At 41.3% G+C, this 13,112-nt stretch overlaps 1 protein-coding gene across 2 annotated transcripts in view; it reads left to right on the top strand.

The window, feature by feature from the left end:
- Positions 1 to 2,818, top strand: part of NFATC2 (nuclear factor of activated T cells 2) — a 173,663-nt gene extending 170,845 nt beyond the window's left edge. For both annotated transcript variants that reach the window (XM_081949660.1, XM_081949663.1), the window contains one exon: positions 2,064 to 2,818. In XM_081949660.1, the coding sequence (XP_081805786.1) occupies positions 2,064 to 2,140 (77 nt within the window). In that variant the 3' untranslated portion in view covers positions 2,141 to 2,818. The remainder of the gene's footprint in view (positions 1 to 2,063) is intronic.
- Positions 2,819 to 13,112: the final 10,294 nt, after the last annotated feature.

The raw sequence follows: 13,112 nt of genomic DNA, 5'->3' as shown, positions 1-13,112 counted from the left end.
AATTGTCATAAGTCAAGAACTATCTGTGTTGTTTCTCCTTCTACTTCTCCCCACTCCCAACAACAGTGTCTATATATGATATGCAATGTTCCTCTCAAGTTCATACGGCATGCATTTGGTAATGTTAGCTGCGATTCTCAAAACCTTATACTACAATAAATGGATAAATCTTCCATGCATAAAGGAAGAATGTTACATACTGACAATCAGTATAGTAGTTTCCACCAAGGCCCTCTGTTCCGGTGGGAACAGTATTCAAATCTGATTGGTCGAAGGGTCTGACAGCTCCCTATAAAAGGGCTGCTGCCAGACAGAGTCTTTGCTGGATTGTATATAGTTGTCACTGAATAATGAGCTGTTTGTTACTGAGGCCTGAGTCTGCCTCATCCTTTCACCCGATCTAACAAAGAAGAATTTGGAATTAACAGCTTCGCTCATTTAAGAAAGAATCATCTGAAGAGGAAATTCTGCACAATCTTGCCTTCTTGTGCAAAGCCACTGATATGTGAGGCTCTGATCTGACAACCCCAAATAAATTCATGTTAACATGCCACACACACTGAGTAAAGTTTTCTCACTTCGATGAAGACACAGATGGTCATATTTCATATCAACTGGTACACATCATTAACAAGGAAAGAAAAGGAAGAAACCTCTAAGAAAGATCTGGCAAATGTTAAAGCAGAGTGAGAGAGTGGGGGGGAATAATGAACTACAAATTTAGTCGTCCTTCCATTTCCTTGAAAAATATCCAAATTAGTAACATATTCTTTTGGGAACAAGCTTGATACATAGTTAATAAGCAAAGATGGGTTGCATATGAAGCCAGTGATTTTTTTAAAATAATAATTTATTTTCAAGGCACCATCAACATGCACAGCAAGCAAATAGGCTAATGACCCCAAAATGCTTAACAAAGTCAACAACAGACGCAAGGGGGAAACAAATGAAGATAGAGGAAACAAAAGAAGGAATACATCACTGTTTCAAGGCTCATGATACAATTTGCCACAGAGAATGCTGGTTTTTCCCATTCTATTGATATCCAGAAATACTGGAACTACAGTTCCCAGAATTCATAGCATTGATGTTAGGGACTGGGAATTCTAGCAGTTGAGGTAGTAATCCATGTGGAGGCTGAGTTTAGGAATCCCTGTAGCTTGTTTCAAATACTTTCTGGCAAAAATGGATGTTGGGAGGAATTTTAGAAGCAGTAACAACATGTAGATGTTTAGAGATGGTCCTTAAAAAAATGGAGCACTCCCCCAAACACACCTCCAATCGTATCTATTAAAATTCCCTAATTTTACCCTTCAGAGTAATGGGTGGCTAAAGTGTCACAAATGTTACACATCTTGAGGCTGACCTTGGATAGTATGGTAATGGTAGAGGAAGAAGTACTGCTGTAGATCAGGACATCTAATTTTGACTTGTATGGTTGTCTCACTGATGGCCTGGGGAACCCAAAGGTGCTTTTTTTCAAGAGGCCACTGGACTTCCTTGTTTTTCTTTGAAGAAGTTTCACTTCTCATCCAAGAAGCTTCTTCAGCTCTAAATGAGATGAGATTCTCAGATGAGAAGCGAAACGTCTTCAAAGAAAAAAAAAAGTCCAGTTGCCTCTTGAAAAAACACCTTGGGGACAACCATGACCAGGATGGCTGAGAATCTCCACAGCCATGGCCTAGGGAAGAGATAAACCAATGTCATGGAGCTAAGGGGAAAATTTGGGACTACAGATAATCCTAGACTTATGACCACACTTCAGCCCAACATTTCTGTTGATAAGCAAGGCCAGTTGTTAAGTGGATTTTGTCTAATTTTAAGACCTTTCTTGACAATGTTGTTAAGTGAATTGCTGCAGTTGTTAAGTTAGCAACCCAGTTGTTAAGTGAATCTGGCTTCCCCATTGACTCTGTTTTTGTTAGAACATCGCAAAAGGGGATCACATGACCCTAGAACACTGCAGCATCCACTAAATGAACTGTTGTAAATCAAGGACTACCTGTATTAAAATAATCCCATGGTTAAATGCGACTATGAACATGTCTTCTTTTTCATTCCAGGTCCATCGACACCAGACCTCTTCCATTTTTGGGAAACTCTTGGTATCACAGTCTCAACAAGTTTGGGAGATTATTAGGGGAAATGACTCCACATTATTGAACAAAACCCACAAGGATTGTTGTCTGCCTAAGGCCCATGTTTATTTCACACTTTTCCCTGTGAACTGCAGTCTTTGTCATTTCTACACTCCACTCCATCCTAAAGATTTGTGAGTGTGCATAGATAATTAATCAATATTCCTTGGAGTTGCCCAGAAACCTCCAACTTCAGTTTGTTGGAGGATGTGGGAGGATTAGTATTGTTTATGAAGAAGAAAGTCATTGTTATGGCAGAAAACATGAGTCAGCTCAGCTTTTAAAAGGGTACAGCTGGGGAAAGTCAGTGGCTAGAAATGCCTTGCCATGCGTTTTGCTCCTTTTGGAAGGGAAAGGGGAAAAGAGGGAGAACAAGGAGTGTGTAGGAAACAAAGGGGGTTCTCGGTTGCCTAGTGACTGATTGTTATAGCAACAGTCTCTAATGTGTAGACAAGAACAAGATTTGTGAATGAGATCTGCAGTGAGGCTCCCTCAATTGATATCAGTCCCAACGCAACTCACTTAGTCATGCGTGAGTCAAGCAGACCCTTTAAAAAAGCAAATGGAGAGTTGCCCAACATATGTATGCACAGCTGCTTCAAGGTTCAAAGGAACCCAATTAAGAATTCCCATCAGGATTTGCTGGTTAAGCAAAACCAAGAGTCAAGGATCAAGCTAGGAGGAGGAAAAATCTTGTCAAGTAATCTAATGGGTAGGCCTGAAGCTCGCTGCTTTTCTGAAAAATCCTGAAAAATAAATAAATAAATAAATGGCTGGGTTAATGGGCCTTTTCCCTCAGAGGGTGAGGCAGCTCAAAAGTCTGCCATCCTATTTTATGTTGGCCTCAATGCAAGTGGTGGGATTCAAAAATTTTACTACTGGTTCTGTGGGTGTGGCTCGGTGGGCATGGCAGGTGAAGGATACTGTAAAATCTCCTTTCACTCCCTACTCCAGGGGGAAGGTTATTGCAAATTTCCCATTTCCTTCTGATCAGCTGGGACTCAGGAGGCAGAGAATAGATGGGGGTGGGGCCAGCCAGAGGTGGTATTTACCGGTTCTCCAAACTACTCAAAAGTTCCGCCACGGGTTCTCCAGAACTTGTAAGAACCCGCTGAATACCCCCTATGTTCAGTGCCAAGATTAACTCTTTTCTTTCTTTATCAGGAAATGCCCACTCGCCTCCCAGATATTATGTCTAAACATAATTAATAGGAAGAAGGACAGTGTGCTGGGTGCTGAGGGGGCACTTCCTCCCAAATTCCTTTGGCATACAGTAGCTGCCCAGTTATTTGTCATTTATTTTTAGAGCTATTTTTTTAAACATGGGTTTAGTCCTGTTGTGGAACACTAGAAGATCCATAGTTAATAACAGCCTCCCATCTCTCTCTTCTGACCTGCTTTTCAGGCTGGCAGGAGGAGAGGCAAAAGCTCATTTTAAACACAGACGTTATGCTCTTCAAGAACACTGAACACTCTGGCTCAACATAGCCAGAGAAAGGGCTTGACTGGGGTTGGCTGTGGGTGGAATACAGACTTTTCATTTGGCTGCTGTAATGAACATGTATGTATGCATGTATGTACTGTATGAAAGAGAGATAAAAACTCCTTCAGAAGAAAAGGATTGGGGGGGAGGCAGAGTTTATGTTGATTAATATAATATCTTTGTTAATCTGTGTCCACCTCTCACTATTCAAATTAAGGTGAGGAAACTTAGTTTTATCAATCCAAGTTTGCTTCACATTAAAATATTCTGTATATCTCACATTTTTCTTCAGTAAAGCTTTCCACCCCTCTTTCATTTGCTATTTTTCTAGATTATGTGTATAACCGCTGCTTGTGTGGCCCTTTGGGGTTTAGTAGAAATAAAAATACAGTGTATTGCAAAGATTGAAGGGGAATGCAAGTTACTTTAGTTGGAACCACAATCCTACAGAACAATACAATTACCCACATAGAACCAAATGCATAAATAATCCGATTAACATGAACAATGAAATTGTTAGTCCTTAAGGGTTCATAAAGAAAATTAGATTATTTTTGCTTGCAGACTTTTTAATCAGCCAGCAAAAATATTGCTATATTCCACCAAGGATCAGGATGTTCAGAATGTATTCTCTGCACAGTTTTTCCACCAGCCATGGCATATGGCAATTTTATATACTATGGCTAAAGCTGTCTAATTTTGCAACACCACCCCAAAATATTAGAAATAGAAAAAAGAGTTTCCAATTCCCTTACTAGACAAAACAAGCTGTCCCAATTTGGTTATAACACCAAGTCCAAAACAAAATAGCTGAAATCATTTGGCTTCAGCTAGGAAGTCCAGAGAAGCGACATCCTGACCCTGTCCTTCAAACTGGAAAGACTGGGAATAAACAATCTCTAGAACAGTGATGGCGAACCTTTTTTGGCTCACGTGCCACAAGTGGGGGGAGCGCAGGGGGGTCGTGTGCGGGCGTGCCGCACCCATAATGCAACACGCAACCCCCCCAGTGCACATGCGCGCACAACGCGCGACCCCCCCATTTTTACATGCTTTTTTCGCCCTCCCCAGGGTCCAGAGGCTTTATAGGAGCCCGGGGAGGGCAAAAAGAGCCTCCCCCGCCCCTCCGGAGGCTTCAGGGACCATCCGGAGGCTTCCCTGAAGCCTTCGGAGCGCTTAAAACCACCCTCCGAGCAAACAGGATATGACTTCTGGGTTGCTCGGAGGGTCGTTTTAAGCGTTCCGAAGGCTTCAGGGATTGTCCGGAGGCTTCCCTGACGCCTTTGGAGTGCTTAAAACGACCTTCCGACCCTCTGACAGGGCAGCGCCTCGCGTGCCCTGACAAATGGCTCCACGTGCCACTTGTGGCACGCGTGCCATAGGTTCGCCATCACTGCTCTAGAAGAATGTAAATTAAGTTAAGGCAGCTGTCAGGTCTGCAAGCCAACATGGCTCTTTTAATAAATTGGAACTTTGAGGAATCCTTTGCCTCGGATTCTGATTTAATTTTGGATGCTACCATATTTTTTGGAGTATAAGACACACCAAGGTTTTGAAGAGGCAAACTTTTTAAAAAGTTTTTGCACTCTGCAGACCTCCCCAAAATGGCCTGTTTTTTGTGAAAATAGGCTTTTTTTTTTCAAAACAAAGAGCATGAATACCCATTTAGGAGGCTTGTAGAGTGCTTCTGGGGGGTAGCCCCCCCCAAAATAAACAAGCAAAAAAGTGGCCTGTTTTTCACAAAAACAGGCCCGTTTTTTGTCAAAAAAAGGGCATGGAGAGCCTTTAGGAAGCTTATAGAGTGCTCCTAGGGCAGGGGTGTCCAAACTTGGCAACTTTAAGACTTGTGGACTTCAACTTCCAGAATTCCCCAGCCAGCTCTGCTTAAAGTCTTAAAGTTGCCAAGTTTGAACACCCCTGTCCTAGGGGGTAGGGTGGGGACAAAATTGAGCAAAAAACGGGCCGTTTATGCCCTGCCCAGCCCCCAGGAGCACTCTGAAATCCTCCTAAAAGCAATGCACGGCCATTTTGGTGAAGGGGCGGGGGTTCAGGAGGCAAAAAATGATGTATTCAGTGTATAAGACGCACCCCGATTTTCAGCCTCTTTTTTGAGGGAAAAAGGTGCGTCTTATACTCTGAAAAATACGGTATTTGGAACCCTGACAGCAGGGGTTTTCATTGAGGGCCACATCAGGGCTGTATTTAATCTTGGGGGACAGGGATGAGTTTGGCCAGGTGGGCTTGGCCAGCTCGATGTCACCCGTGTTGGGGGTGTCTGTAGTGGCCCAAGCGCTCTGTCAGTGAAAACGGGTTCCAAGCTCCATTTTCAGCTATGATGGCCTCCTGGAACTCTGGGCCTTGAGTTTGACACCCTCTCCTGAGTTAAAGCATATGTATCCAATACAAGCCATGCTGAGGACATTCACATCATGACATCCTTGCACAGATTATGCAAATTCTGTAAAGTATATAATTTTCATCATTTCCATGATGAGGCATCTGATGTCACTTGCCCACTTATGCAGTTGAAGTGCATAGATCAGGGGTGTCAAACTGACGTCATCATGGGAGTGTCATGTGATGTATCAGGACTTTCTTTCCCTTTGCTAAACTGGGTGTGGACGTGGCCAGCGGGTGATGCATCCGCCGAGGGCGATAAATTTGACAGCCCTGGCATAGATGATCTTACAAGGCTTGATATCTTGATAGATTCATACAGAGCTAGAAAACGTCTCAAGAAGATGGGCTCTAAACCGTTTGTAGTTTTAAAGGTGATGCCAACAATTGTTTCTGAAAAATAATTGATGGGTCACACCTTCCAGCAAGAAGATACTACAATATTATTCGGATTTTCTGAAGTAGCAATTTAGCTCTTACATTTAATAACAAATCTAGCTTCCAGACTTTGTCAAGGAAAGCTTCACATATATAATCCATTTCAGCAAATACAGCTGGGTTATAATTTATGTTTCCATCACCTACTGCATTAACTCTCCACTCTCCAAAATGCTTCTTTTGTGAGGAAGCCGATTTTCTCGAGATAACAAGAATCAGGTCACAATGGAAAGATGAGTTTGCATTATAAGTAGATCCTTGTGTCAAATATTTTAGTTTGGTTCGCCTTTCAACATTTCCCCCAACTTGCTCAGATGGAACATATGGTACACATGGCACATGTTGAGCAATGAACCACCCAAGAAAAGTGGAAGACACTATGGAGCATCCCTAATGGGAACAAAGGCCTACAAAGCTTCTCCCTATTTAATTGAGACCCCGCGATGGAGTTGCATTCCAGAAATTCCCCATGACTTTGAACCATGAAATGAATACCCATCTTTTAAATAAAACAATACGTTTCCAACAATAAATTCTTCCAGATGCTCTATGCTTCATGTATGCTGTGCCAGATTTTAACCACCAAGTCTCAAGGTTCTCACAGTTGGATAATGCAGTTACAAGGATCAACGCAAACTGCCCACCTCATTTGTATCCCAAAGGTGATTTTTCAAGAGGCAACTGGACTTTCTGGCTTTTCTTTGAAGGTGTTTCATTTCTCATCCAAGCAGCTTCTTCAGCGGAAGAAGCTACTTAGATGAGAAGCGAAAGGTCTTCAAATTTAAAAAAAATACAGAAAGTCCAGTTGCCTCTTGAAAAAACACATCTGGGACAACCATGACTTGGATGACTCAGAATCTCCGTAGACCTCATTTGGCTCAAAATGTGTTATTGGACAAAGCAAACACAGATAGTCCACAATGTAACAGAGGTGGTATTCAGCCAGTTCTGACAGGTTCTGGAGAACCGGTAGCAGAAATGTTGAATAGTTTGGAGAACTGTCAAATAGGCTGGCCCCGCCCCCACTGCCTCCCAGCTGATCTTCTTTTGTTGCCCTGAACAGGAGAACGGAGCTGGAAAGCAGGTTAGTGGGGAGGGGAGAGAATGGGGATTTTGCAGTATCCTTCCCCTGCCACGCTCACAAAGCCATGCCCATAAAGCCACGCCCACAGAACCGGTAGTAAAAAAAAATGAATCCCACCACTGATTGTACATCCATTCAATTAGTGACTGTTTGAAATTATAACAGTAATGAAAACAGTGACATACTTACTGTTTCCACACTTACAAACATTTCAGCATCCCCATGGTCACAGAACAAAATTCAGGTGTTTGGCAACTGGCATGTATTTATGACAGTTGCACTGTCCTGGGGTCATGTGATCACCATTTGTAAGCTTCTCAGTTGGCTTCCGATAAACAAAGTCAATGGAGTTGGGGAGTAAGATTTGTTTAACAATCACATGACTCACTTAACAACTGTGGGAAAAAAGGTCATAAAATGGGGCAAAACTCACTGTAAGTATCTTGCTTAACAATGGAATATCCTCGATACTATACTATAGCATAGACTGGATAATCAGACATAATCATCCTGAAGATGAAACGCAAATACTTTGGCCACCTGATGAGAAGGAAGGACTCACTGGAGAAGAGCCTAATGCTGGGAAAGATTGAGTGCAAAAGAAGAAAGGGGCGACAGAGAATGAGGTGGCTGGATAAAGTCACTGAAACAGTCAGCATGAGCTTAAATGGACTCTGGGGGAAGATAGAGGACAGGAAGGCCTGGAGGAACATTGTCCATGGGGTCGCGATGGGTCAGACACGACTTCTCAACTAAGAACAAATCAGACACCTCAACAGGTTCAGAGACTTTTATCCAAATTACAAAACCATTATTATGCCATCACAATCCAAGTTCCACTCCCTTTTTGTAAAGGAGAGTTTGTCTTGCGACAGTCATCATTTTGCTTGTATGTACACACCCACAGATATCCTCACAAATGCCTTGGTTTATAACATTGCATGCTAGCAAACAATGGAGAAACATTCTTTCTCTTCTGTGGGTAAGGGGCACTCTTTCTGGGGTCTAATTTTTTTTTAGATTATAATTATTCTTTACCATTAGCATCTTCTTTAACATTGTTCACAAAGGGGGAAAATATAAAATGCAATTCTATTACTTGTTAGTGATCTCAGTCAGTGAAACATAGGCTTTACATGAAGAAATTGCCAATCAATCTATTGCTAGAGAGCCAGTATCAAATTAGATAATTTTGGATTAAGGAAACAAAAACATTCTGTGTAGTATATGTGTCCAGTCCTTTTAAGAGATATCCCTGGTTTATAATGACCATTTGCTTGCTTCTTTATATTGAATAGAAGAATATATTATGATCTAGCTACTCTAGAATTGTTTGCCAGTACAAGCCTAAATTATTTTATTGCATTATTGGGATCCATTGCTACTGTCCTTTAACTTATTTATGCAATCATGTGGCTTTCCAGGCAATCTGGAAGATTATTTCATACTGTGGTTTGTATATTTTTGGCTTAGCAGAGTGCACAAACCAGGCCACTACAGCTCAGTCAACAATTCGTGTTCCAAAATATTGTTGGGGCATTATTTATTTATAATTTAATTACTGAGTACATTCTATTAAATCCAGAGATTTAAAGAAGGAAATAACTGTCCAGTTTGGAATAAAACAATGCCCTATGTACATACACCCTTTGTATATCTATAAACATTATTGCTGATTTCCACATGTTCAAACAATGCTCTAAAGCAAGTCCGTCTTTTGCAGGAGCCTCAATTTACACACAAAAACCCCCAATGTGCATAATATAGTTTGTATATGGTGGCTGATTCTTAAAGCCTCAACAAAATGACGCACAACAAATTTTAGACTGTGTGCCTAGTTAATTAAAGGCATCGGAATATTATAAATGAATAGCTTCTCTGGCTGTAGAACTTTTACCATCTTGATTTTCTTATATACAGTTCCACATAAGAAAAGTTCATACTACGTAGAAAAAGACTAACCTGGTACTTCACAAAAATGCTGACTTCCAATTTCAAGAAGTTTTAAACAGATTTTTCTCCTTTTCAAGTCATACTTGATTATTGTCAATTATAGGGACAGATCCTTGCAGTTTTCTCGGCAATATTTCTGGAAGTGCTTTGCTGAGAGAGAGTGGCTGGCCCAAAGTCACCCAGCTGGACTGGGTCTTAAAGCAGGACAAGAACTTGGGTTTCCCCATTTCTGGTCTAGTATTTTAACCACTAGACCAGACTGGCTCTCATTCCATTTCTAACTACTGTAGCAAAGCTGTTGTCTAAGCATTCTGTCAGCTGTAACTGCTGGGACTAAAGTGATAACAGAATTACAGATTTGAAAGGGACTTGGGAGGTCTCCTAATCCAACACCTGGTCAGGCAGGAAAGCTTATATTATTTCAGACAAATGGTTGTCAAATCTCTTCTTAAAAACCTCCAGTGTTGGAGCATTCACAACTTCTGAAGGCAAACATTTTCACTGATTAATTGTTCTGTCAGGAAATTTCTCCTCATTTCTAGGTTGCTTCTCTCCTGGATTGGTTTCCTTCCATTGCTTCTTCATCTTGCCTTCAGCTGCTGTGGAGAATAGCATGACTCCCTCGTCTTTGTGGCAACCCCTGAGATATTGGAACACCGCTATCATGTCACCCCTAGTCCTTCCTTTCATTAAAACAATTAACCTCTGGTATTCATGACCAGAAGAAGTAATGATGACACTTGAATGGTTTTAAAAGAAGATGAGATGGAATACTATACAGCAGATCTGTTGGTTTTGATGATTCAGTGATATCTCCAGATTGCAGAGCATGTCTCCAAATGTCCAGTGTGGGGGTCTGTGTGTTTGTGTGTCACACAATTGAAGCCTATCCTTCCAGCAAGAATTCGGTTGCACATTTGACTTTTTGACACGCAATCCCCCTGCTCTTTTCTCACCAACTCTAATGGCAAACCTGGTGCCCTATTCTTGTTTTTGGATAAGTATTTCTTGAAATACTGGGAAAGATAGTCTTTAAAAAGCCAGAAAGACACAAATTGGAGAAGTCTGATCTATATAGCTTTTGTGAAAGTTGAAACTTTATGTATCTTTACCCCCGCCCCCCCCAAATGCTATGCAAAGTATAAATAAAACAATTTCAGTTTGTAATTTCATAAATCTGACTTACCAGATCTGATTGAGTTTTCGAGCTTTTATTCTAATGGAAATATTGCAACTTATTTATTTATTACACTTCTAGACCGCCCCCTCTCCCCGAAGGGTGTCTGTGGTTACCTTTCTGCACAACATAAACTACTTAGTCTTAAATATTCTTTCATAAATGGGACACGGTGGCTCAGTGGCTAAGACACTGAGCTTGTTGATCAGAAAGGTCGGTAGTTTGGCAGTTCGAAAACCGAGCGCCACATAATGGAGTGAGCTCCCGTTACTTGTCCCAGCTTCTGCCAACCTAGCAATTCGAAAGCATGTAAAAATGCAAGTAGAAAAATAGGAACCACCTTTGGTGGGAAGGTAACAGCATTCCGTGCACCTTCGGCATTTAGTCATGCCGGCCACATGACCACAGAGACATCTTCAGACAGCACTGGCTCTTTGGCTTTGAAACAGAGATGAGCACCACCCCCTAGAGTCAGAAATGACTAGCACATATGTGTGAGGGGAACCTTTACCTTTTATCTTTCAAATCACAATTGCTTTCTTCCATCTGTCCAACAGCTACCTGACTAATAGGGAGATATTTCTGTATGTTTGTAACCTATATGATATGTATTTCAAGATACTCCTGATGAGTATCGCTCACCTGCTAGTTAACTTTCTATTTGCATCTGTTTCTTCTTTCATGGGGAGCCGGAAGATCTGAATGAAACTTGTTTCTGCCAACCAGTGTGAGGCTTTGATGAATTATTTTATTATCCATGCATGCCACAGTGAGTTTGATTTAAAGATGGTTGTCCTTTCCAAATACTTAAAAGGGGGCAGAGTGCTCTCCTTCTGCCTTTTAAACTGGATGCTTTCCCAGATACAGAAATCTTAGAGCCCAGCAAGTATGTATCTGTCTACTTAGAAGTAAATCCCATGGTATTCATGTCTATAAGATTGAACTGAATGTGTTTTAATCAGTCCAGGGATGAACCAATTATATAGTTCGCCAATTATATAGTTACCCACTTCCATATGAATAAAACAATAGTGCTTAATATGAGTGAAAAAGAGGAATGCTTCTTCAAAGACAGCATATTTTGCAGTGATTTTTATTAAACATAATTGTGAGAAGATTAAAATCAGTTAACAATTTAAATAAACACTGCCCATTTGAGCAATGCAAAACTCAAAGGTATGCCCAACACATTGCCTCATTTCTCACTTCCTATGCTGCGAGCAAACATGGTTGCAAGATGTTGACACGCATATCTTTGCTTTTTCACTTTCCTGCCAAGGACAGTTTATTGAACAAACTTGGTTAAGTTATAGCTCACTCTGGTGTATGAACTTAGTCTCTGTGTGGCCCCAGAGGGGTAACAATCACAATGCAGTGTTACTTCACTTAGAAAATAACTCAGTGGTTAAAGATGCTGAGCTTGTCAGCTGGAAAACTGAGAGCTCAGGTTCAAGACTGGTGCGCTGTGTGACAGGTGAGCTCTCTTTACTTGCCCCAACCAGGGGTGGGTTCCGGATTCTGTTACTGCGGGTTTGCTTGGGGACGTGCATGCGCAGAAGCCAAAAACGATAGAACCAGTTCAGGGGCGTGGCAGGCAGAGTTACTACCTACTCGGCTGAACAGATCCGAACTGGTAGGAACCCACCTCTGCCCCTACCCCTTCCAACCTAGTAGTTCAAAAGCATGCAAATGAGAGTAGATAAATAGGTACCACTTCAGTGGGAAAGTAATAGCGTTCTGTACACTTCGCTATATAGTCATGCTGGTCACATGACCACGGAAGTGTCTTCAGACAACTCTGGCTCCCTCAGCTAAGAGACAGAGATGAGCATTGTCTTCTAGTGTCAGACACAACTGGATAGGGTAAACTTTTACCTTTAAGTAGTGGCATGGTCATAAAGGAAACCTGGCCTACAACTTACAACTGGCAGCGTTAACCCAGCACTGATGCTGTCGCCTGCCTCAGATACAAAATGATCTCTGATTGCCATTCAAACATTTGCACATCACAACATTGGTACAAATATGTGTGATTGGCTTAATGACAAAGCTGTACAAAGCTCCAGCATGCTGGAAAAGCAAATAAATAACAAGTAGCTTGATAAATCAAGGCTAGTGTGATGTGTGATAGTGTGAATATAAAATCCTGGACTTCAGCTATCTAGAAAAAAAATTAGGGAATGAAGCTATTAAGAAATATGCAACATTCATTGCTAGGGCAGTCTTATGGTTTCACATGAAGTTTCTGTTTACACAGCACAAATCAGCTTATTCTGTTTGAGCCTAGCCTTTTGTACAAACTTAATAAGTATGATTAATTTGTGGTTCAGTGTATTAGAAAAGTCCAGAAAACTAAGTTGAATACATAATGGTTAAGCATGCAATGCAAATCATGGAGAATGGAATGCCGTACATGAAATGGTCCAATGTTTACTTAATATC

The sequence above is a fragment of the Natrix helvetica genome (assembly GCF_964273705.1).
Source record: "Natrix helvetica genome assembly, chromosome: 3".
Taxonomy (NCBI): Eukaryota; Metazoa; Chordata; class Lepidosauria; order Squamata; family Natricidae; genus Natrix; species Natrix helvetica.
This window is presented reverse-complemented; position numbering and strand designations above follow the sequence as displayed.